The 26,573-nt window shown below is 41.8% G+C and overlaps 1 protein-coding gene across 1 annotated transcript in view; it reads right to left on the bottom strand.

The window, feature by feature from the left end:
* The window catches only part of mei1 (meiotic double-stranded break formation protein 1), a 174,931-nt gene that overhangs the window by 68,820 nt on the left and 79,538 nt on the right, over positions 1–26,573 (bottom strand). The window contains exons 14-15 of the mRNA XM_087978115.1: positions 9,261–9,438; positions 3,477–3,624 (exon numbers count right to left, since the gene is read on the bottom strand). Coding sequence (XP_087834241.1) covers positions 3,477–3,624; positions 9,261–9,438 — 326 coding nt within the window. The remainder of the gene's footprint in view (positions 1–3,476; positions 3,625–9,260; positions 9,439–26,573) is intronic.

Here is a 26,573-nt window from a genome sequence, read left to right as displayed (position 1 = left end):
TGGGCTTGGTGTTTGTCATTGTGTTACAAATTATAGTTCCAGTGCATTCAGCTTTCCTTTTCTACACTTTCAAATCCAACCCTCAACTTACCATTTCTATTCCGTATTTGTATCAGCTGGCTGTTCTTCACTTGTGGAAAAGCAGTTACTTACTTTTTAAAAAATACTGTTTTCAGCAAAAGACACAAGTGCACTTGTCATTTAGTTCTAGCGATCTCATTACATAAGGTCCTCAGGTGTGCAACAATCTTCCATCCTGTGGACATTCCCAATCCACTGAAGCCACTTCTGTTTGAGTTGGATTAACACTCAACAGTACTCTGCCTTCAAGACAATTGCTGCATTATTATTTTATCCTGGCAGGATATGTAGCTTCCAAATCTTCCCACTCGCTACCTCATCCCAAGCCCAGCCTTCCCTTTCCACCTTGCCCCCTTAACCTGACCCTCCCTGCCCATATTCCTTCCCAACTATCCACTCCACCCTCCCACTGACCACTCACAGTCACCTCCCTCCTACATCCACCTATCACCATCCTACTACCTTTCCCCCAGCCCCACCCCCTCCCTCTGTGCATTTCGCAGTCCCCTTCCACTCCCCCAGTCCTGGTGAGAGGTTCCGACCTGAAACGTCAACGCCCCTCCGTCCTCTGATGCTGCTTGACCTGCTGTACTTTTTCCAGTTCAACTGTCTATCCACTCTGACTCTCCAACATCTGCAGTTCTCACTATCTCCTGGCAGGATATATCCATAAATGTACGCAGACAAAACCTATATTTATGAAACTTAAAAGAATGAGAGGCAGTGATCAAAATATATTTTTCTTCTTGAAGGTTTGCTCTGAGATTTCCTCATGGATTATTTCTTAATTTCCGGGAACTCCTTCAATCTGAAGATACAATATAGAAACCAAACTGTTCTTGACACAGGAAATCAAAGGCCTGCTATAAGCCTCCACAAAAGGATATTAAAGAAACAATAGGCTTGATGTTGGGAAGCTGCCAAAAGCCCCACATCAATTACAGTTTCCTTCATTCGCCACTGATCTTCACCACACGCAATTACCCTATTGTTCTCCTTTAGTGGCTAATATTAAAGAAAATTCAAAGTCTTGTTGGCCAGGCTCTTCTGAAACAACTATTCTTTTGATACATCAAAACTTGCTTTAATTAAAACACACTTTGACAACCCATAAAGTTTGTATATAGATAGGTATTTCTATATGTTTAAAGAAGAACCTAAACTGGGCTTCCCTCAAAATAGTTTTTCTTCCTTTGCTCCAGAGATCTCTATTTTAAACTTTATTTCCAATATAATTCATAAATGAGGAAGAATATCATTAGATTGGATTTAACCATTTTTTCTTTAGATCTTGATCCAGCAGTAGTTTCTAAACTTGAAAGCCAGGTTTAGAAAGAAAGTTTTAGAAGGAAAAATTAAGATTTTTTTAAATTAAAGGGGACATTGCTGGCATAAATCAATAAAATAAGCTGCAAATGTGAGCTTTACGGTAGGAGACAGAGGGTGGTGGTAGAGGGTTGTTTTTTGGTCTGGAAGCCGGTGACCAGCTGGGTTCTACAGAGATTGATTCTGGGTCCATTTATAATATTTTACATTCAGGATAAGGCATCAGCAATTCATTTTCTGTCCTGAATATATGCACATTTTTATGTTAAATGGCTGTAGATTTAAACTCTTTTGACCAACCTCTCAGGCTTTTTTTAAAATTTTGAACAAAAACCACAGTTTAAGTTTCCAAGCCAAACGTAAACTTCCAAGCATTGGAGCATGTCTCAAGTATGTCACCTTCACTTTTGCAAATTCACTTTTTCTAGATTCAATACTATCCTGGCTGCCAATTGTGTAAACAGGTTTTCTAATTGTTCTCCATGTTAATTCCATGTAGCACGATGTACTACACTATCATCCAAGTAAACTACACAATTATACACTTCAGCTATGACTGTTCATTAATAATTGAGATGTGCCTGAGGCGCTCTTAAATCCTAATACCATCACCTGCCATTGGTACAATCCTCCACATGTGATAAATGTGACATTTTGTTAGCTCTCATCAATAATACTTGCCAGTATCCTTTTAACAAGCCAGTTTTAGAGAAGAATGACTCACTGCTAATCCTATCTATGCAGTAGTCTGGGAACAGGGTATGAATCTGTATTTACTTTCCCATAGACTACTCACAATCTAATTGAATTATCTGGTTTAGAAACCAATAGGACAGGAGAACTCACATTTCTCTGACTTGGTTCAATCAGTTGATTTCCCAACATGTATTACATTTCTTTTGTTACTTTGGCTTGTTTCTCTGGGTTTGACTGATATGGGTTTTGTTTTACTGGATCTGAATAATATCCATCCAAGCCATGTTTGGCTAATGTGGTACATCTAAGAGTATCTTTGTAAAGTCTGTTGGTCTTTCTCCAGATATGAAAGTACGGTGACTGAATTCGCTAATGTCTCTGAACTTTTTAAATCTAATAGTAGGATTTATCCTTCTTTCTTATATCCTTCTCTGATCTTAGTAGCAGGCTATTCCTGTCCCTATTTTTGGTGATCCTGTGTAAGGTTGCTTTTGCAATGTTAATCGCCACCACTCTCACTCTCATCCTATTCCTTACAAAATCCCTTTTCATTCTTTATTCCTGTGGTATAAAATGTTGTAGATTCAGGAAGAAAGGCTTATGCCCGAAATATCGATTCTCCTGTTCCTTTGATGCTGTCTGACCTGCTGTGCTTTTCCAGCAACACATTTTTAAGCACTTATTTAAGGCATAAAACCCACATATAGTTAGCAGCTAGGTTTAATTATTGCCCAGCTTCTCTACTTTTTTCATGGGCTACATATCAGAAAGAACATAATGTTGGGAGTAATAGCTGAACAAAGCAATTATAATGCTGAGCAGGTAGCACAGATTTGATATGCTGTTAGCTTATCGCCGAAAGGGTGGAAAATAACTGAAAACATGATTACTGCACTTCTTTTCAATAATTAATCAACTGAGCCCCTTCTGTCTCTCCATTTAGTCCCATAAAAGCCTCAGCCCATACACCTGTTCATTTCATCAACCCATCTATTTCACCATACCTTTAGACACATCTCCTAATGTCTTACTGTTTGGCTCAATGTCCATATTTCTCCCTATACCTGTGTGAAGTGCCTTTTGCTATTCTCTGTATTTCTAAATTATATAAATATAATTTGTTAGAGAGAAAAAATGAAAGTCACAGCCATGCACAAAATCATTATATTTCCCAAGTTTAGGATCTTTGTTGAATACAGATTAGCCTCAGTCCTTGGTGATACATTCCCCATTGTTATCTTAACATACATTTTAAGTATTCTTGTTTTATAAAGTTGTTGATTTTTAGTAGTATTTAAAAGAAATATTGTGTACAACCAAACCACCAAAAGATGTTATTCTACACATAGCAAACAATAAAAATATTCATTTACCCAGTCCAGTCTGCTGCACTTTTCTTGACACACAGACAACAGATAGAGAGCAGCTCTAAGTACAAAGGGTGGAAGTGAATGTCCTTGAACTAAGGATGTGTGTAAGAAGTTACTGATAGCTGTGAACACAGGACCTTCTGAAAAAAATCTAAAGAAGCAAAAAAAGTTAAACGTTCTAAAATATACTTGAATACTTGACTCTGAACAAATAAATATATATAGCTGATCTTGAATTACCAGGAATATACCATGATTTAATCAAACACCCCCAATCAATGCCTAACACCCTTAAGTTGTTTCAACAGATGTTCAACCCTTTCTTTTCTAAGCAAGCTATTCCCATCAAAATAGCAGACAAGAAAATTACAACCCAATGCATTGATCTTTTATATACTAATATTTACAGATATTTCAAGGGCGAAATGTTATAAGATAAATAGTTTCTTGGCATTGACATATTAATAATTAGACCACACAGTAGTAAACTATGGTCCATGCCTCAATTGCGCAGCTCGCTTAAGCCAATACTCAACATTGTGTGTAAATACATATTAAAAACTAAGTAGCACATGCTAAAAATTCCTTTGCTAATGATTTCATCCTTTAGAATTTATCGCTGATACAATGAAAGTATTCCTAATGCAAATCTTATGCAAATGTTTTAGATAGAAACACTGCACATAAACAATTATCTGTTGTGATATAGTTGTAGTTTTCAGCCATTACTGAGCTCAACTACATCCAGGATGTTAGCCATATTGCTTTTCCTAATTCTCATTTAATAAGCAATTTTCTGTTTTGCATCCAATAAACAGGACAGCTATGACCCTCTTGCTCAACCTGCCACCAGCTGCTCAATTTCAGGGCACTGTCTGCCCAACCTTTTTTTGAATTCTTCCCAGCCCAAACAGCCACATTGCCTTGATGGTCTTACTGTAAGAGACTTGGTGAACTGCTGCAGTGCATCTTTGTAGCCACTGTGTCAATAGTAGAGGAAGTGAATGTTTAAGGTGGTACACAGGGCCAAGCTTCTTGAAGGGGAGTTATACTCATCCAGGCAATGGGAGAGTATTCTATTGCACTTTTGATTTATGTCTTGAAGATGTTGGGTATGTTTTGAGGAGTCAGATGAGATGAGTTACTTGCCGCAGAAGTTCCAGCCTCTGACCTGCTCTTGTAGCTAGAGTATGTTCATAACTATTCCAGTTCAGTTTCTGGTCAATGGTAATCCCCAGGATGATGATACTATGGGATTCAATAATACTATCTGTTCTTGTTGCCAACAGTTGAATGGTTTATTCCAGTCCAGTTGCTGATTAATTATAAAACCCAGGATGCTGATACTAAGAAATTCAGAAATGGAAATGCCACTGAATTTCAACTAGAGATGGTTAGATTGTCTCTTGCTGGAGTCAGTTATTGCCTGGCATTTCAGTAATGTGAATGTTACTTGCTACTTATCAGCACCAGCCTGAATATTGTCCTGGGTTTTGCTGCACATCAATGGGGAGAATAGGATAGGCTGGATTGGATTTGTCCTACCTTTTGTTGTCAGGACATACTTGGGCATTTGTTGGGTACATGCTGGTATTGTAACTATACTGGAACAACATGGAAACGGAACAGCTTGTTCTGGGGTTTTCAATGTTACGGTTGAGATATTGTCTGGACCTATAGCTTTCAGTATCCAATGCCTTCAGCCATTTCTTGATATCACATGGGGTGAATTGAAATGGCTGAAGACTGGCATTATGATGTTCGGGAATACAGTAGGAGGCATGTTGGCTCCTCCATTCGGCATTTCCAGATTAAGATACATAAAGATAATTCATCATAACAAGAAATAAAAACATGGAGAAGTCTGTGTATTTTTCTCTCTTTTTAAACAGTTTATTTGTTAAAAGTTACTCCAAATGTTCAGCCTTGCCTTTTATGCTGAGCTCCCCAATCCTCAAGGATGGGGATATTTATAGAGATTACTCTACCATTTCATTGTTTAGTTGTCCACTATCAATTATGTGGAAAGACTGGAGGGTTTTGCTCAGATTCATTGGTTGTAGGATCACTTAGCTGTCTTTTGCATGTTGTTTCAGTTGTTTAGCATGCATGATCTGTATTACAACTTCATCAGGGTGGCATCTCACTTTTAAGTATGGCTAGTGCTACTCCTGGTGTACTTTTCTGCACACCCAATTGAATGAGGCTTGATCATTGGTTAAATGATACTAAAGATTTATCTTGGATAAATGCATAATGAAGAGCAAATGAACAGTCATTTCTGTTCTTCAAGACTGTTTTGAGTGCACTATCTGGCGCGTGTTCACAGAGGCAATCCATCAACTTACAGGAGTATAAGGTGTCGGTGATTTGCCACGTTAGCAAGTGATGTCCAAGACCATCACTTCTCGCCCCAACCAGAAGCCGTGGATGATCACAAAGGCGTGTGCTGCTGAGGACCGTGATTTTGCTTTCAGAACAGATGACAAGGCAGCCCTAACAACAGCAAGGGCTAACCTGACCCGGACCATCAAAGAGGCAAAGCATGCACATGCACAGAGAATACACAGCCACTTTCAGTGGTGATACGCAGAGCATGTGAAAAGGCATCCAGGAGCTTGTGCTGGTGATGCCTCCCTCCCGGATGAGTTGAACAACTTTTATGTATGGTTTGAAGCATGAAACGACTTAGCAGTGAGGAAGTCCACATCCCCTCCCAATGACTAGGTGCTGTGTCTTACCATTGCCCACGTGAGGAAAACCCTATGCAGAGTCAATCCACGTAAGGCTGCTGGACCAGATAACATCCCTGGCAGAGTACTCAGAGGATGCTCTGACGTACTAGCGGATGTTCTCAGGAACACCATCAACATCTCCCTGAGCTGCACCATAGTTCCAACGTGCTTCAAGGTTACCATCTCCCCCGTGCCAAAGAAGTCTTCAGCAGCCTGTCTCAATGACTACTGCCCTGTTGCACTTCCACCCATCATCATGAAGTGGTTTGAGAGGCTTGTGATGAGGCATATTAAGACCCTGCTGCCTCCCTCATTGGATACCCTGCAGTTCGTGTATCAACCCAACCGCTCAACAGATTATGTCATTTCCACTACCCTCCATCTGGCCCTCACCCACCTAGAGAAGAAAGACACCCATATCAGATTACTGTTCATAGACTCCAATTCTGCATTTAATACTATCATTCCTCAGCACCTGATTGGAAAGCTGAGTCTGCTCGGCCTAAGTACCTTCCTGTGTAACTGGATCCTGGACTTCCTGACTGGGAGACCTCAGTCAGTCCGGATCTGGAACAACATCTCCAAACCATCATAATCACCATCACAGTGAGCATGGGGGCCCCCCAGGGCTGTGTGCTCAGTCCACTGCTGTTCACCCTGCTGACACACAACTGCGTAGCGATGCACAGGTCAAATCACATCATCAAGTTTGCTGATCCTACAACCGTAATTGGTCTCATCAGCTGGAACAACGAGTCAGCATATAAAGAGGAGATGCAACGCTAATGGACTGGTGTAGATCCAATAACCTGTTTCTGAACATGGACAAGACAAAAGAGATGGTTGTTGACTTCAGGAGCGACCACTCTGTTGGACATCAACAGCTCCCCCGTGGAGTTTGCGAAGAGCACCAAATTTCTTGGTGTACACCTGGCGGAGAATCTCACCTGGACCCTCAACACCAGTTCCAAGGCCAAGAAAACTCAACAGCATTATTACTTTTTGCACAGGCTGAGGAAAGCTCACCCCCACCACTCAACTTCTCCACATTCTACAGAGGGTTCATTGAGAGTACCCTGAACTGTGGCATCACTGGCTGGTTCAGGAATTGCACCGTCTCAGATCATAAGACCCTACAATGGATAGTGAGGACAGCTGAGGAGATCATCGGGGTCTCTCTTCCCTTCATTACAGTCATTTACTCCACACACTGCATCCAAAAAGCTAAGAGCATTGTGGAAGACCCCACACACCCCTCACTCAAAACTCTTTTCCCTCCTGTCATCTGGCAGAAGATAGTCTCTCATGGCCATCAGGCTCCTTAACACAGTATAATCGGACTCTTTCCCATTTGAAAGTCTTTTGCAATGCTGCTAGAAAAATTCTATTATTCATCATTCTTCTGTTACACTGTAACTTGCGTGTTTTGCACTTCTTACACATTTTCACTGTGTACAATTGTGTAGATTGTGTTGTCAATGTAGCACCCCTGGTCCTGGAGGAACGCTGTATTGCTTTTACTTTATCAGTTGTATATGGTAGAAATGACAAATAAAAATTACTCTATTCTACTCTAATGGAGGCATAATATTGAAACTGGAGGATAGATAGATTCTTATATCACATAAAAAGTAATCCCTAAGTGGATCAGCAAACACTTTGACAAAGTAAAAAAGAAATTACCTCTATAAATCAAAGAAAGTGACTAGGGAAAAGATTTGTGATGCTCTAACAATTAATAAGGAAGAATAAATAAAATATGGGAGATCTCAGCATATTAGAAGTAGTCTCATATAATATAACTTTCATAAAAAGGCAACATTAATAGAAAAATGCATTCACTATATGAAGAATAATGGAACTGGTTACTAAGAAGAAATTTCAGGATTGCTAACTGACATCTACGTTTTTTTAAAAAAGCAGATTGTTATTGGTTTAATAGAGCAAACTTTGTTTTAACTGGTACTTCATCAACTGGCACTCTTGATAAAACGGCAAAAATTATATACCTCAAATACCATGATCTATCATGATGTCCAAGTATTTATGCTGTAAATAACAGTGATATATAATACCCCGTGTGTTACACTTCAATTACTTCCTGTGTGTTTTTGGAGATGTGTTGATGTTTTTGCATAAATTGTTTGAGGGATGTTATATCTCAAAGCTTCACTTGGTCAGGGTTTAAATTGCTTTATAAAGAATAAACTTATACAATTAAACGTAGGGCCTTGTATAGTGTAGTAAAACAGAGAGATCTAGGGATTCAGACATAATATTTCAAGTTTGCATCACAGTAGACAGAGTGATTAAGAAAGTGTTTCGCACGCTTGCCTTCAATGCTCAGACCTTTGAGTATACAGTTAGCATGTCAAGTTCAGGTTGTACAGGTCGTTGGTTAGGCCTCTTCTGGAGTACTGGTCACCTTTTGATATGAAAGATATTACCAAGCTGGAGAGGGTTCAGAAAAGATTTACCAGGACATTGCCGGGAATGGAAGGTTTGAGTTATAAGGAGAGGCTGCATAGGCTGGGACTTTTTCAATGGAGCGTAGGAGGTGAGGGGAGACCTTATGGAGGTTTTTAAAATCATGAAGGGTATAGAAAAGGTGAATGCAAGGTGGGGGATTTTAAGACTAGGAGCATGTGTTTTAGGGTGAGAAGAGAAAGATTGAAAAAGGACATGGGGGCAACTGTTTTTACACAGAGTAATTCATGTGTGAATGAACTTTCACAGGAAGTGTTGGATGCGGGTACAGTTACAGTGCTTTAAAGATATTTGGACAAATACATGAATAAAAAAGGTTTGGAGGTGTATGGACCAAGTGTAGGTAGGTGGGACTAGTTTAGTTTGGAATTATGTTTGGCATGGACTGGCTGGGACTGGAAGATCTGTTTCCTGTATGACTCTATTGTGGTTATTGATTATCTGGAATATTTGATCAACAGCACAGTCCTGGTCCCATAGGCGCTGGTTAATAAACTGTTTGCTGTAGCATCTAATCTGTCATTCTCCCACTTCTTTAGAAAAGGCAATTTATAAAACCTCTTACCTGTTGTCATACATATGAGCCAGATGCAATATTACTAAAAGACAATGATGATGATTCTGAATGTCTTCATCTATTGCAATTGTATCTGCACTTTCTGAAAGCATGGATACAGCATCTAAAAACGTGCAGTTCAGATGTGGAATACACTTTGCAAAAAGCATGGATACACTATCAAGATCTAAAATGAAGGAAAAAAAGAGATCACGGCCTAAAACAATTTTAAAAATCATAATCCTACTTAGCTTGATAATGGTGCAGCCAGGATTACTTCACATGATTGATTTGTGAACATTAAATGAAGCAAGCATTGCACTCAGCTGTGATATTTGCCACAGTTGAAAAACATGCCAACCGACAAGAGGATCAGATATAAATAATGGCATAAAGAGGCAAACTATTCAGAGACTGCTACTAACTATGGAGTTACACTGCAGCATGAGGGAGTATCACCAGGAGACAAAGGAGGAAAATTGGAAGCAAAAATAGCAAGTAAACTATTTAAACAAAAAGGAAAAAAAGTACATAGACTTCTCTTTTCCATGTTTTTATCCCCTGCTATTACAAATTATCAGACATTTTTGAATCACCTTAGTTCCTTTCACTTCATTAAAGGTACTGTATAAATGCAGGCTGCTGCCATTGTTCAAAATAATCAAACAAAAATCATGAACATTTCTAGTAACTTTCACATTATTATATTTCAAAAACATTTGGAGGATTAATAGACACCAAACAAGAAGTACAAGACATAGTAAGTACAGCATCAATTGAAACAGTTCTGACATGACTTTCGAAGACCTCACTGACAGGAAAACAGGGACTCCTGAGAACAAAATGAGCACACGATGTATTTTGAGACAGTGATACAATAAAACAGTTGAGAACAGAAGTGAATCAAACAGTCAGAGCAGGCAGGGACAAGGTAGGACTAATAAATTAAACTGCATTTATTTCAATGCAAGGGGCCTAACAGGGAAGGCAGATGAACTCAGGGCATGGTTAGGAACATGAAACTGGGATGTCATAGCAATTACAGAAACATGGCTCAGGGATGGGCAGGACTGGCAGCTTAATGTTCCAGGATACAAATGCTACAGGAAGGATAGAAAGGGAGGCAAGAGAGGAGGGGGAGTGGCATTTTTGATAACGGATAGCATTACAGCTGTGCTGAGGGAGGATATTCCTGGAAATACATTTGGGAAGTTATTTGGGTGGAACTGAGAAATAAGAAAGGGATGATCACCTTATTGGGATTGTATTATAGACCCCCTAATAGTCAGAGGGAAATTGAGAAACAAACTTGTAAGGAGATCACAGCTATCTGTAAGAATAATAGGGTAGTTATAGTCGGGGATTTTAACTTTCCAAACATCGACTGGGACTGCCATAGTGTTAAAGGTTCAGATGGAGAGGAATTTGTTAATTGCGTACGAGACAATTTTCTGATTCAGTATGTGGATGTACCTACTAGAGAAGGAGCAAAACTTGACCTACTCTTGGGAAATAAGGCAGGGCAGGTGACTGAGGTGTCAGTGGGGGAGCACTTTGGGGCCAGCGACCATAATTCTATTCGTTTTAAAATAGTGATGGAAAAGGATAGACCAGATCTAAAAGTTGAAGTTCTAAATTGGAGAAAAACTAATTTTGACGGTATTAGGCAAGAACTTTCGAAAGTTGATTGGAGGCAGATGTTCGCAGGTAAAGAGACGGCTGGAAAATGGGAAGCCTTCAGAAATGAGATAACGAGATCCAGAGAAAGTATATTCCTGTCAGGGTGAAAGGGAAGGCTGGTAGGTATAGGGAATGCTGGATGACTAAAGAAATTGAGGGTTTGGTTAAGAAAAAGGAAGCATATGTAAGGTATAGACAGGATAGATCGAGTGAATCTTTAGAAGAGTATAAAGGAAGTAGGAGTATACTTAAGAGGAAAATCAGGAGGGCAAAAAGGGGACATGAGATAGCTTTGGCAAATAAATTAAGGAGAATCCAAAGGGTTTTTACAAATATATTAAGGACAAAAGGGTAACTAGGGAGAGAATAGGGCCCCTCAAAGATCAGCAAGGTGGCCTTTGTGTGGAGCCACAGAAAATGGGGGAGATACTAAATGAATATTTTGCATCAGTATTTACTGTGGAAAAGGATATGGAAGATATAGACAGTAGGGAAATAGATGGTGACATCTTGCAAAATGACCAGTTTACAGAGGAGGGAGTGCTGGATGTCTTGAAACGATTAAAGGTGGATAAATCCTCAGGACCTGATCAGGTGTACCTGAGAACTCTGCGGGAGGCTAGAGAAGTGATTGCTGGGCCTCTTGCTGAGATATTTGTATCATCGATAGTCACAGGTGAGGTGCAGGAAGACTGGAGGTTGGCAAACATGGTGCCACTGTTTAAGAAGGGCGGTAAAGACAAGCCACAGAACCAAATGCCAGTAAGCCTGACCTCAGTGGTGGGTAAGTTGTTGGAGGGAATCTTGAGGTACAGGATGTACATGTATTTGGAAAGGCAAGGACTGATTAGGGATGTTGTGGTTATGTTCGCCGAGCTGGGAATTTGTGTTGCAGACGTCTAGGTGACATCCTCAGTGCTTGGGAGCCTCCTGTGAAGCGCTTCTGTGATGTTTCTTCCGGCATTTATAGTGGTTTGTCTCTGCCGCTTCCGGTTGTCAGTTCCAGCTGTCCGCTGCAGTGGCCGGTATATACAAACAGCCACTCTCAGACAACGTCTCACCAGGACAAAGGACCTGATCCCCAGCATGAGCAAACCAACGTAGTGTACAAAATCCCATGCAAGGACTGCACAAAACACTACATAGGACAAACAGGAAGACAGCTAACGATCCGTATCCATGAACACCAACTAGCCACGAAATGACATGACCAGCTATCCTTAGTAGCCACACACGCAGATGACAAGCAACATGAGTTCGACTGGGACAACACTACTATTATAGGACAAGCCAAACAGAGAACTGCCAGGGAATTCCTAGAGGCATGGCACTCATCCACAGATTCTATCAACAAACACATTGACCTGGACCCAATATATCAGCCACTGCAGCGAACAGCTGGAACTGACAACCGGAAGCGGCAGAGACAAACCACTATAAATGCCGGAAGAAACATCACAGAAGTGCTTCACAGGAGGCTCCCAAACACGGAGGATCTCACCTAGACAGGGGATGAAATGCCTGCAACACAAATTCCTAGCTCGGCGAACAGAACCACAACGAGCACCCAAGCTACAAATCTTCTCACAAACGTTGAACTGATTAGGGATAGTAAACATGGCTTTGAGCGTGGGAAATCATGTCTCACAAACTTGATTGAGTTTTTTGAAGAAGTAACAAAGACGATTGATGAGGGCAGAGCAGTAGATGTGATCAATATGGACTTCAGTAAGGCGTTCGACAAGGTTCCCCATGGGAGACTGATTAGCAAGGTTAGATCTCACGGAATACAGGGAGAACTAGCCATTTGGATACAGAACTGGCTCAAAGGTAGAAGACAGAAGGTGGTGGTGGAGGGTTGTTTTTCAGAATGGAGGGCTGTGACCAGTGGAGTGCCACAAGGATTGGTGCTGGGCCATCTACTTTTTGTCATTTACATAAATGATTTGAATGTGAGCATAAAAGGTACAGTTAGTAAGTTTGCAGATGACACCAAAATTGGAGGTGTAGTGGACAGTGAAGAGGGTTACCTCAGATCACAACAAGATGTGGACCAGATGGGCCAATGGGCTGAGAAGTGGCAGATGGAGTTTAATTCAGATAAATGCGAGGTGCTGCATTTGGGGAAAGCAAATCTTAGCAGGACTTATACACTTAATGGTAAGATCCTAGGGAGTGTTGCTGAATAAAGAGACCTTGGAGTGGAGGTTCATATCTCCTTGAAAGTGGAATCGCAGATGGATAGGATAGTGAAGAAGGCGTTTGGTATGCTTTCCTTTATTGGTCAGAGTATTGAGTACAGGAGTTGGGAGGTCATGTTGCGGCTGTACAGGACATTGGTTAGGCCACTGTTGGAATATTGCATGCAATTCTTGTCTCCTTCCTATCGGAAAGATGTTGTGAAACTTGAAAGGGTTCAGTAAACATTTACAAGGATGTTGCCAGGGTTGGAGGATTTGAGCTATCGAGAGAGGCTGAACAGGCTGGGGCTGTTTTCCCTGGAGCGTCGGAGGCTGAGGGGTGACCATATAGAGGTTTACAAAATTATGAGGGGCATGGATAGGATAAATAGACAAAGTCTTTTCCCTGGGATTGGGGAGTTCAGAACTAGAGGGCATAGATTTAGGGTGAGAGGGGAAAGATATAAAAGAGACCTAAGGGGCAACATTTTCACGCAAGGTGGTGCGTGTATGGAATGAGCTGCCAGAGGATGTGGTGGAGGCTGGTACAATTGCAACATTCAAGAGACATTTGGATGGGTATATGAATAGGAAGGGTTTGGAGGGATATGGGCCGGGTGCTGGCAGGTGGGCCTAGATTGGGTTGGGATATCTGGTCGGCATGAACAGGTGGACCGAAGGGTCTGTTTCCATGCTGTACATCTCTATGACTCTAATTGATTTTCAGTCTGGGGATGGGATAATTACTGCTTTCTGGTGAGCTGGTTCCCTAGCTCCATCTCATTCCTGGAGCACTTTTGAGAATGTGGGACGGCGGAGCAAAGTAGATTGCTGATCTAAAAGCAGGCAAGACCAATTAAAGGAGGCCAATGGTGATTTTCCAAATGAAAGGGACGGAGCTAGATTGACTGCTTGAACTTACGGTAGCAGACCTAGAGGCCGTCCATGCATAACTGGGTGCTGTACCAGCTCCAGGTCACACTGCCCCTGGCTCCACCAACTCTCTTTAAGTCCCAACAGTAACATGCTGGCTGCAAAACTAATTCTTAATTCAAATTTAAGTTTTAAATGAGTTAGGGCACCTCCGTATTATAGTATTCTCTCCAGTGCTCTACTGTAGTCTAATACTTCTTTCAAGCTGAAAGGCCTCTGACTAGCCCTCCAGCTTTGAGACCCACCTACTGACCTTAATTGGATGGCATTACTGTTGGTTGTCTTGGAAAAAAAAATCACAATTTTCTCACATGGTGAGTATTGCTTGCACCTTCCTTTACAAGAGTTGGTCACACTTTAAAAAGTCTACCCAGTGGTATTATGCTATGGAAATCTTTTGCAAGCTGAGAGTGGAACTTCCATCCCTTCATGGAAATAAGTGAATGTGCCCTTAACAGTCAGCTGGGCTTGAAGTCAGTTGTGAGTGCTGCAGGGACTGCAAGAAGCCACATGAAGAAGTTTGATAGTGACTGGATTAGAAAATTCTCATCTTCTGGAGTGTAGAGAGATGCAGCAGCCTAGGGCTGAGGATGAGTCATTTTGCAAGAGGTGGGGTAAAAATGACTGGGTCAATCTTAAGGGAGGTTGGCCTTGATATGCACAGGACATTTGCCAAACAATGTATAAACCAGCCAGCCTGCCCCACATCTCCTCCATCTATCTTTCTGTCCTTTCACCAACTTTGGTCTAAAAACAGTCTTCACACCCATTGTCTAACATTTATGGCAGTGGAGGCAAACTGAGGTCCTTTTGTGACCATTAATTGGTTATTTAACAGCTCAATAAATCTCAGAGCAGGCAGTGTAGTGGACACTTTATCGCATCCACCCCCTACCACCCTTATTTTTGGAACAAAGTCTGGGGTAGACAGAGGCAATGAGCTACCAACCCATTTTATTTTACGTCTTCCAACACCACAAACACACCAGCAGGGGCTATAAACTTCAGCCCCTGGGTTCAGACACCTAGAGAAAATATCTTGCCTTGGAGTTCAAAAGAGTATAGAAGAGGAAATTTATCAAAGAAGGACTGCAGAAATCAATGAAGTTACAAATACTTAAATGCAGCGATCACATGAACAATAAATATCATACAAGTAACTAAGTTTAGCTGTGCCAACGATAGAAATTAAATGAAACACAGTTCTAACATATACGATTTTAAATAATTTTTCAAAAGGTGCTGATTTGCATGTCGATTTGATAATATTGAGGCACATGTTAAAGAGATTACAAAAGCATGGATGGAAAATAACCCAAAAGGCAGTGCTAAAAAGATTTTTCAGCTGCCATGTACATAAGCAATGTTGGCTATTGGGGTCAGCATTTGAATCAACAGCTTTCCCAAAATATAGATACATATATTTATACAGTGGGCATAATATCATGCAATGTAATTACTGAAAAGCTATGCACTGGTAAATTGAGGGCAGCCGTATAAATGAAGGGGCAAGACTTTTTATTGCACAGGGTGTTTTTTAGATCACAAAATGCTCCACCATAATCAATGGATTTGAAGTTAGATGCACAGTTGGTAGCTGCTGGATGGAGTACGCCTGCTTGTTGCTAACACATAAGCTGCAGTTATTTTGTGATTCAGGAACCATTTTCATTCAGTTTGTCAGCTCTGCATGCAAAACAGCAGCTTTGCAGAAGCCGGACAGAACACGAGCAGGATATGAGCAGATGCCAGGTCATAAAATCTGTTGTGTGGGGAGTGATAGGATCACTTATCATGCATTTACTCACACTGGAAATAATCAACCCAAATGTGTGGAAGGGAAATTGAAAATTAAACACCTAAATGTGTTAGGAACCCTAACAGAAAAAATCAGACATCAATCTGCACTTAATACTGTTTGATCGTATTTATTTGCAATGATCTGCATTCAAAAGTATTCAATTTGTATTCTAAAGCATTAATTCATTCCCTGTTTAAAATCTATTAGCAATCTATTGAAATCAATGATCTTGAAATGAAATCTCACAGCACTTCAAAAGTGAACTGAGATAAAAGCATGATCAGTTTAAGAGTGACCAAAAGAAATTCAAATCAGAAGTTTGCTAAGTCTCAACTGCAAACTGCTATTGCTTTATAAGAAAACTCAAACAAGTATCAGAAATTTTCTAAGACCCAGGTGCAGTGACATAATTATTTAACATAAATCAATTTCTACTGTTATGATCTCAGCTGATGATAATACGGACAAGGCCGATCCAGGAGTGAAACTTGGTTTGACAGATCAGAAGTTGTTTTGGCAATTAATTTAGTATGATGGTCAGCCACTGAACAGATTGACAAGAATGTCAGAGCACTTTTAACAAAAGCACATCAAAGCCTTTTACAGACAAAAAAAGAACACTATTTATTTTATGCTATACAAGACCTATTTGAAATGACATTTTTACAAATGTCAGACTCTTCTCACACATTTCTCAATCTTTTGTTGCCCTATATGCTAGTAATATAAAGGAAGACTCTAAGAGTTTCTTTAGAGATATAAATGGCAAAAGAGACAAAAGTGGGCAGTGGGTTGCTGGAAAATGATGCTAGAGATAGTACTGGGGAACAAAGAAATGGCTGAGGAACTGAATAATTACTTCGCATCAATCTTCACAGTGGAAGACACTAGTAATATCCCAAAGATTCAAGAGAGTCAGGGGGCTGAGCTGAGTATGGTGACCAATACCAAGGAGAAGGTGCTAGAAAAACTGAATGGCCTGAAGGTAGATAAATCATCTGGACCAGATGGATTACACCCTAGTGTTCTAAAGGAGATAGCTGAAGAGATAGTGGAGGTGTTAGCAGTGATCTTTCAGGAATTGCTAGAATCTGGGAGGGTTCCCAGAGGTTTGGAAAATTGCTAGTGTGACACCCTTGTTTTGAAAGGAAGTAAGGCAAAAGATGGAAGATTGCAGACTGATTAGCCTAAACTCTGTCATGGGTAAGATCCTGGAATCCATTGTGAAAGATGAGATTTCTGAATACTCAGAAGTGTATGGTAAAACAGGGCAAAGTCAGCATGGTTTCATCAAGGGGAGGTCATGCCTGACAGATCTGCTAGAATTCTTTGAGGAAGTAAAAGCAGTTTAGACCAAGGAGAGCCAAAGGATGTTATCTATCTGGAGTTCAAGAAGGTCCGGTCGCACAGTGGATAGCACTGCTGCCTCACAGTACCAGAGACCTGGGTTCAATTCCCGTCTCAGGCAACTGTCTGTGTGGAGTTTGCACATTCTCCCCGTGTCTGTGTGGGTTTCTTCTGGGTGTTCCGGTTTCCTCCCACAGTCCAAAAATGTGCAGGCTAGGCGAATTAGCCATGTTAAATTGCCCGTAGTGTTAGGTGAAGGGGTAAATGTAGGAGAATGGGTCGGGGTGGGTTGCTCTTCGGAGGGTCGGTGTGGACTTGCTGGGCCGAAGGGCCTGTTTCCAAACTGTAAGTAATCTAAGTAAAGACTATTGACAAGGTGCTGCACAGGAGGCTACTGAGGAAGGTAAGGGCCCATGGGTCAGAGGCAAGGTGTTAGCATGGGTAGAAGCTTGGATGTCTGGCAGAAAGCAGAGAGTGGGTCATTCTCAGGATTGCAGCTGGTGACAAGGGGTGTTCTGCAAGACTCAGTGTTGGGACAAATTTCACTTGATACATTAACGATCTAGATGAAGGAACTGAGGGCATTCTCACTATGTTTGCAAAAGTAGGTAGAGGGACATGTTGCATTGGGGAGGTGGAGAAGCTGCAGAAAGATTTGTACAGGTTAGGAGAATGGGCAAAGAAGTGGCAGATGGAGTACAATGTGGGAAAGTGTGAGGTCATTCACTTTAGTAGGAAGATTAGAGGCATGGACTATTTTCTAAATGGGGAGAAAATTCAGAAATCTGAAGTGCAAAGAGACTTGGGAGTTCTAGTCCAGGATTCTCTCAAGGTAAACTTGCAGGTTGAGTCAGTAGTTAGGAAGGCAAATGCAATGATGGCATTTGTTTTGAGAGGACTTGAATATAAAAGCAGGGCTCTATAAGGCTGTCCTCAGACCATATTTGGAGTATTGTGTGCTGTATTGGGCCCCAAATCTGTACTGGCCCTGCAGTATGTCCAGAGGAGGTTCGCAAGAATGGTCCCAGGAATGAAATGCTTACATACAAGGAACATTTGAGGATTCTGGGTTTGTATTCAATGGACTTTAGAAGGGGGGTGGGGGTAGGGTTCTAATTGAAACATACACAATACTAAATGGAGAAAGTGAGGATTACAGATGCTGGAGAGTTAGAGTCAAAAGGTATTGCGCTAGAAAAGCACAGCAGATCAGGCAGCATTCGAGGAGCAGGAAAGTCGATGTTTCAGGCATAAGCCCTTCATCAGGAATGTGAATACTGAATGGCCTGGACAGAGTAGATATTGGGACGATGTTGCCATTGGTAGGAGAGACTAGGACCTGAGGGCACAGCCTTAGAGTAAAGAGAAGAGCTGAGTGGTGAATTTATGGAATTCATTGCCACAGAAGGTTGTAGATGCCAGGTCATTGAGTATATTTATGACTGAGATAGATAGGTTCTTGAGTATCAAGGGATAAGGATTACGGAGAGAAACCAGCAGAATGGGATTGCAAAACTTATCAGCCATGATTGAATGGTGGAGCAGACTCGATGGCCTGAATGGCCTAATTTCTGCTCTTATATCTAAGGGTCTTCTAGACGATAGAGTGCTGTTGAAGGAGCCTTGACGAGTTGATAAGTTGCTAGCTTTCATTTTTCATGGCATACTTTATAATTTAATTCAACTTTACTCTTATTTCTTCCAATGTTGACACAAGTACATTGTTAGTTATTTGGCTGTTTGTTTATTACCTTCCCCAAGTGGTTCCATTTTGCAAAAGATTTGGTAGAGATGAACCAGGAAATTACAGATGGGTGAGTCCCATGTCAGTGGTAAGGAAGTTATCAGAGTAAATTCTGAAGGAAAGAATTAATATCCACCTGGAAAAGCATGGGTTAATTATGGGTAGTCAGCATGGCTTTGTTAAAGAGAGGTCGTGCCTAATAAATTTGTTATAATTTTTCAAAAATGTGATCGTTTGGATGAGGAAAGTTCAGTTAATGTAGTTTATGTGGATTTTAGCAAAGCTTTTGACAAGGTACCACACAGATTGAGAAGGTTACGGCACACAAAAATCCGGGAAACTTGGCCAGATGGATCAGAAATCGTCATAGTAATAGAACACAAAGGACAGTGGTAGAAAGCTATTTGAGTGACTGGACGTCAGCGTCCAGTGGTGTACCGCAAGGATCAGTGCTGGGACTCTTACTGTTTGTTATATACATAAATGACATGGATGGAAATGGTTGGAATATTAAGCAAATTTGCAGATAACACCAAGATTGTTCGACTGGTTAACAGTGAAGAAGATGGTTGTAGGTTACAGGAAGATATACAGAGGAACCTCGATTATCCGGCATTTAATTATCCGAATTTCAGATTATCTGGCAAGTTCGCAAGCTCCTGCTGCTTGGCTAATCTATGTTATCTGGTATTCCATTAACCGAATGAAATACTCCCCGCCCATGTCCTTTGGATAATCGAGGTTCCTCTGTACATGGGTTGGTCAGATGGGCAGAGTAGTGGTAGATGGTACTTAACCCAGATAAGTTTCTGGAAGAGCACAGCAGTTCAGGCAGGATCCGAGGAGCAGTAAAATCAACCTTTCGGGCAAAAGCTCTTCATCAGGTATTCCTGATGAAGGGCTTTTGCCCAAAACGTCGATTTTACTGCTCCTCAGATGCTGCCTGAACTGCTGTGCTCTTCCAGCACCACTAATCCAGAGTCTAGTTTCCAGCATCTGCAGTCATTGATTTTACCTAGTTGATTTTAACCCAGATAAGTGTAAGGTGATGGACTTTGGAAGACGCAGCAAGATGAGGAATATTTAATAAATGGCAGGACACTGGGTAGCTCAGAGGAACAGAGGGAACTTAGGGTAATCATTCACAGATCACTTGTGAATAGAATAATTAAGGCAGCATTTGATCTACTTGCTTTCATTAGTCGTGGCACAGAGAATAAGAGCAAGGAGGTAATGTTGGAATTGTACAGAATGTTGGTTAGGCCATAGCTAGAGTACTGTGTGCAGTTCTAGTCATCTCACTACAAGAAGGACATGATAGCACTAGAGGGGGTACAGAGAAGGTTCACGGGGATGTTGTCAAAGATGTTGTGAAACTTGAAAGGGTTCAGAAAAGATTTACAAGGATGTTGCCAGGGTTAGAGGATTTGAGCTATCGGGAGAGGCTGAACAGGCTGGGGCTGTTTTCCCTGGAGCATCGGAGGCTGAGGGGTGACCTTATAGAGACTTACAAAATTATGAGGGGCTTGGATAGGATAAATAGACAAAGTCTTTTCCCTGGGATTGGCGAGTCCAGAACTAGAGAGAATAAGTCTAGGGTGAGAGGGGAAAGATATAAAAGAGACCTAAGGGGCAAGTTTTTCACGCAGAGGGTGATACGTGTATGAAATGAGCTGCCAGTGGAAGTGGTGAAGGTTGGTACAATTGCACCATTTAAAAGACATCTGGATGGGTATATGAATAGGAGGGATATGGGCCAGGTGCAGGATTGGGTTGGAATATCTGATCGGCGTGGACGGGTTGGACTGAAGGGTCTGTTTCCATACAGTACATTTCTAAGACTCTATGGAGCAGTTGAGGACAAGAAAAGACTAGCCTTGGCTTGTTTTCTTTGCAGCAGAAAAGGCTGAGGGGGACATGATTGAGGTGAATAAGATTATGAGGGGTATGGATAGGGTGAGTAAAGAGCAGTTGATCCCCTCGAAGAGTCAATCATGAGGGCGCATAGTTTTAGAGTAAGGGGAAGGAGATTCAAAGAACATTTTAGAAAAGATAGTTTTCACTCAGAGGGTGGTGGGAATCTGGAAATCACTGCCTGGGAAGGTAGTGGAGACCAGAAACCTTTAAAAATATTTGGATGAGCACTTGAAATACCATAACATTCGACGATATGAGGCAAATGCAGGAAACTGAGATTAGTGCATCTTTTGTGGTAGTTATTGCCAGTGTGGACTCAATGGGCCGAAGGGCCTTTTTTGCACTCTAGGACTCTATGACTATCTTGCACTTCTGACAGAGCATTCTCTGTTTCTTTCCAGAGGTGCTCTTTCTGGTGGAGTCAGCACTATGACACAGTTCTATACAAGTGTTAGAGATTGATTAGAAAGAAGGGCAGCATGTCAATTGGAAAGGTAAGGGAAGCTGTTCAGAAAAAGATTGAAAATATGTGGTACGATTTGTTTATTTTTGTTTCCATTGGAAAGGTCAATCCCGTCAGCTTTGCAATCATTCCATGTTTTTCTTCTCAGTGTTTCTCTCTTGGCCCTCTTTGACCTGACTTAACTTGTGATACTTGGCTATCCACTCAATGACCTGGCCATTTCCATCAGAAGATATGGTGAGGCCAAGAAGGTGGTCCACAGGAATAACTGGATCTCGTCCAAAGAAGAGATAATATGGATGAGTATAGGTTGCTATTGAATGCTCAAACCAGCTCTGAAAGATACTCTGGCCATTTTCATTTAATCTCATGAGGCAGGGTGTGTAGAAAGTCATGCAGAGTACAATTTGTTTTTACTGTACATTGCCCTCTGGATGATAGGGATGGTATAGCTCTTGCGAAGGCCATAGACCTTGCCAAGCTGTTGTAGGATCTTGGTTTCAAAGTTGTGCCCCTGAACATTCTGAATCCAATATGGAACACTGAGACAGACAATCATGTACTAACACTGGCTACAGTCCAGGCACTAGATCGTGGATGGGAATGGCCTGTATGAACTTGAAGACATTCAAAAGTACAAGAATGTCGTCAGCGCCATTACTGCTTGGGTAAAGACTGTAAAATTCATTGCAAAGACGTCTCAAGGTTTCTTGGCCAGCAGGGATCCTATGTTGGGGTGAAACGGCTTCCCTACTTTGGCCGAAGTACACAAATTGCAATTTTGAGAAGCAGCCATCAATATCTATAGCCATCCCAGACCCGTAACACTCTGCTCTGGTCAGTGCAATCATCTTTGCTGTCGCTTGGTATACTGCTTGGTCATGATCTGTGACCAATACTTAACACTTAAAGCTGTTAGGAAGGAGGAGTTGCTTTACCTTTACCTCCTTGTCATGAGTTGAGAGTGTGGTGCTACAAAAGCACAGCAGGTCAGGCAGCATCCAAGGAGGAGAATCAATGTTTCGGGCAAAGCCCTTCCTCAGGAATGGCCTGTGAAGGATTGAAATTCTTATGCCTGAAATGTTGATTCTCCTGCTCCTCGAATGCTACCTGATTGCTGTGCTTGTCCAGCACCACACTCTTGACTTTGATCTCCAGCATGTGCAGTCCTCACTTTCTCCTCCTTGTCATGAACCAGCCAATCAATCCTCTCTCTCCACGATTCTCTTCCAGCACCTCAAATGTTTCTGTGCCTGTTTGTACCACTCATCAGTTGGCATTGGGTGATTGATATTGGGCTTTCCAGCAAATGTGCAATCATTTGAAGCTGTCTGTGATCCTCTTTCAAAATATGGCAAAGGTAAAACTATACCTGGCTGGACCTGTTTCGACAACAGTTTGGATCTCACTCATAAGCGTATTGGTAGCACTCTGCTGAATTCTAATCTGAATATCATCTGGAATCAGGTTAAAATGTTGACTTTGACTTGGACATAGGCATAGTGTCAGCCACAAATCCCTCCAATTGGGCTGGGGGAAGTTTCTTCCCATAGTCAGTCATCTAAGCACACCAGCATTTGCATTAATTTTTCTTGACCCATACCAGCTCTTGCATTGAAGCACAGCAAGGTTGATGGTCCCTTGGGTCTTTGTCGCTCCAAGCTGGACAGATGCATGAAAAGTAATTGAATGGGTTGTTGTCTAACATTCGAACATGTCAAACTTTGCACAGTTGAAATTGTCTCTGAATGCCAAGGAAGCTAGCAGTTCAATTACACACTGAAATAATTTTGCAAATTCTTCTCATTCAGCTTGAGACTTACTGGTGTTATATGATAACCACCCCTTTTTTGCTCTTGAACCTGTGATAGTACTGCTCCGATGCATTGGTCTCCAGTATGAAAGTGTAATAGATGGAGTCATAGAGATGTACAGCATGGAAACAGACCCTTCGGTCCAACCCGTCCACGCCGACCAGACATCCCAACCCAATATAGTCCCACCAGTCAGCACCTGGCCCATATCCCTCCAAACCCTTCCTATTCATATACCCATCCAAATGCCTCTTAAATGTTGTAATTGTACCAGCCTCCACCACATCCTCTGGCAGCTCAGTCCATACACGTACCACCCTGCATGAAAATGTTGCCCCTTAGGTCTCTTTTATATCTTTCCCCTCTTATCCTAAACCTATGCCCTCCAGTTCTGGACTCCCCGACCCCAGGGAAAAGACTTTGCCTATTTATCCTATCCATGCCTGTTTTAAAAAATTCTCAAGGTCAGGTTCGTAGGAGAGTAGTCTGACACAGAACAAACGACCAAGAGGCGAGACTGCTAGAATATGGGCATTTTATTCCCCGCAGCGTCGCACAACGGGTCTGGCTTATACTCACTCTACATGTTACAAAAACTGGGAGCCGTCAGTTCTCGTAGAGCGGTTGCCAACAACCCACGCTCGGCGGTTAAACGTAACCCCGGAGCAGACTCACCGAACTGGAGACTTTTCCGGCTGATATACTCTTTTCCAGATATAACAGCAGAGCAAGGCTAAAAAACACATTCCATTCTGGTTACATACAGATAAGAAGATTCACACGGGACTAAGCAACATCTCCATTCCGGTTAGATTCACACATGTATTGGGACATAATTTTTAACCGTTTCACCACATTCCACTGCTTGGAATTTTACACCACATTCCACTGCTTGGCCCAATACATGTGTTACATTATGATTCACACATGTATTGGGACATAATTTTCTTAGCCCAATACATGTGTTACATTATGCTTAATTCAGTTCAATTCGTTTCAGTTAATTTCAGTTCAGTCAATTCAGTGTAATTCAATTCAGCTCAGTTCAGGTCTGTTCAGTTCAATTCAATTGTGTTCAATTCAGTTCCGTCCATTTCAATTCAATTTAGCTCAGTTCCATTTTGTTCCGTTCAATTTGATTCACTTCAGTTCCACTCAGTTCAGTTCAGTTCAATCCCATTCAATTCTGTTAACTCCGCTTCAGCCTTTTGGACATGCCCACATCCTCCGCTGTACCCCAGGCAAGGGGTTCTTCGGCAGGACTGGGATCCTTTCTCAAACAAACTGCCACGTACATGCCCACATCCATGCCATCCCGGGACGGTCGGGACCTCCACAGTTTGTTCTTCTGGTTTCTTAGTCGTTTTCCAAAACATTGTTCTGTATCAAAATCTCTCCTCAATTGCGATTGATCCTGCCGACTACGCCAAATGTTTTAAAAAATTCTCAAGGTCAGGTTCGTAGGAGAGTAGTCTGACACAGAACAAACGACCAAGAGGCGAGACTGCTAGAATATGGGCATTTTATTCCCCGCAGCGTCGCACAACGGGTCTGGCTTATACTCACTCTACATGTTACAAAAACTGGGAGCCGTCAGTTCTCGTAGAGCGGTTGCCAACAACCCACGCTCGGCGGTTAAACGTAACCCCGGAGCAGACTCACCGAACTGGAGACTTTTCCGGCTGATATACTCTTTTCCAGATATAACAGCAGAGCAAGGCTAAAAAACACATTCCATTCTGGTTACATACAGATAAGAAGATTCACACGGGACTAAGCAACACCTCCATTCCGGTTAGATTCACACATGTATTGGGACATAATTTTTAACCGTTTCACCACATTCCACTGCTTGGAATTTTACACCACATTCCACTGCTTGGCCCAATACATGTGTTACATTATGATTCACACATGTATTGGGACATAATTTTCTTAGCCCAATACATGTGTTACATTATGCTTAATTCAGTTCAATTCGTTTCAGTTAATTTCAGTTCAGTCAATTCAGTGTAATTCAATTCAGCTCAGTTCAGGTCTGTTCAGTTCAATTCAATTGTGTTCAATTCAGTTCCGTCCATTTCAATTCAATTTAGCTCAGTTCCATTTTGTTCCGTTCAATTTGATTCACTTCAGTTCCACTCAGTTCAGTTCAGTTCAATCCCATTCAATTCTGTTAACTCCGCTTCAGCCTTTTGGACATGCCCACATCCTCCGCTGTACCCCAGGCAAGGGGTTCTTCGGCAGGACTGGGATCCTTTCTCAAACAAACTGCCACGTACATGCCCACATCCATGCCATCCCGGGACGGTCGGGACCTCCACAGTTTGTTCTTCTGGTTTCTTAGTCGTTTTCCAAAACATTGTTCTGTATCAAAATCTCTCCTCAATTGCGATTGATCCTGCCGACTACGCCAAATGTTTTAAAAAATTCTCAAGGTCAGGTTCGTAGGAGAGTAGTCTGACACAGAACAAACGACCAAGAGGCGAGACTGCTAGAATATGGGCATTTTATTCCCCGCAGCGTCGCACAACGGGTCTGGCTTATACTCACTCTACATGTTACAAAAACTGGGAGCCGTCAGTTCTCGTAGAGCGGTTGCCAACAACCCACGCTCGGCGGTTAAACGTAACCCCGGAGCAGACTCACCGAACTGGAGACTTTTCCGGCTGATATACTCTTTTCCAGATATAACAGCAGAGCAAGGCTAAAAAACACATTCCATTCTGGTTACATACAGATAAGAAGATTCACACGGGACTAAGCAACACCTCCATTCCGGTTAGATTCACACATGTATTGGGACATAATTTTTAACCGTTTCACCACATTCCACTGCTTGGAATTTTACACCACAATGCCCCTCATAATTTTGTAAATCTCTATAAGGTCACCCCTCAGCCTCCGACGCTCCAGGGAAAACAGCCCCAGCCTGTTCAGCCTCTCCCTGTAGCTCAGATCCTCCAACCCTGGCAACATCCTTGTAAATCTTTTCTGAACCCTTTCAAGTTTCACAGCATCTTTCCGATAGGAAGACAAGAATTGCACGCAATATTCCAACAGTGGCCTAACCAATGTCCTGTACAGCCGCAACATGACCTCCCAACTCCTGTACTCAATACTCTGACCAATAAAGGAAAGTATACCAAACGCCTTCTTCACTATCATATCTACCTGCGATTCCACTTTCAAGGAGCTATGAACCTGCACTCCAAGGTCTCTTTGTTCAGCAACACTCCCTAAGATCTTACCATTAAGTGTATAAGTCCGGCTAAGATTTGCTTTCCCAAAATGCAGCATCTCGCATTTATCTGAATTAAACTCTATCTGCCACTTCTCAGCCCATTAGCCCATGTGGTCCAGATCCTGTTGTAATCTGAGGTAACCCTCTTCACTGTCCATTACACCTCCAATTTTGGTGTCATCTGCAAACTTACTAAAGT

The sequence above is a fragment of the Chiloscyllium plagiosum genome, unplaced genomic scaffold (genome assembly GCF_037043375.1).
Source record: "Chiloscyllium plagiosum isolate Xiang-an unplaced genomic scaffold, Cpla_swu_hap1 HiC_scaffold_33, whole genome shotgun sequence".
Lineage (NCBI taxonomy): Eukaryota > Metazoa > Chordata > Chondrichthyes > Orectolobiformes > Hemiscylliidae > Chiloscyllium > Chiloscyllium plagiosum.
Note: the sequence above shows the minus strand (reverse complement) of the source record. Positions and strands in the feature narration are given on the sequence as shown.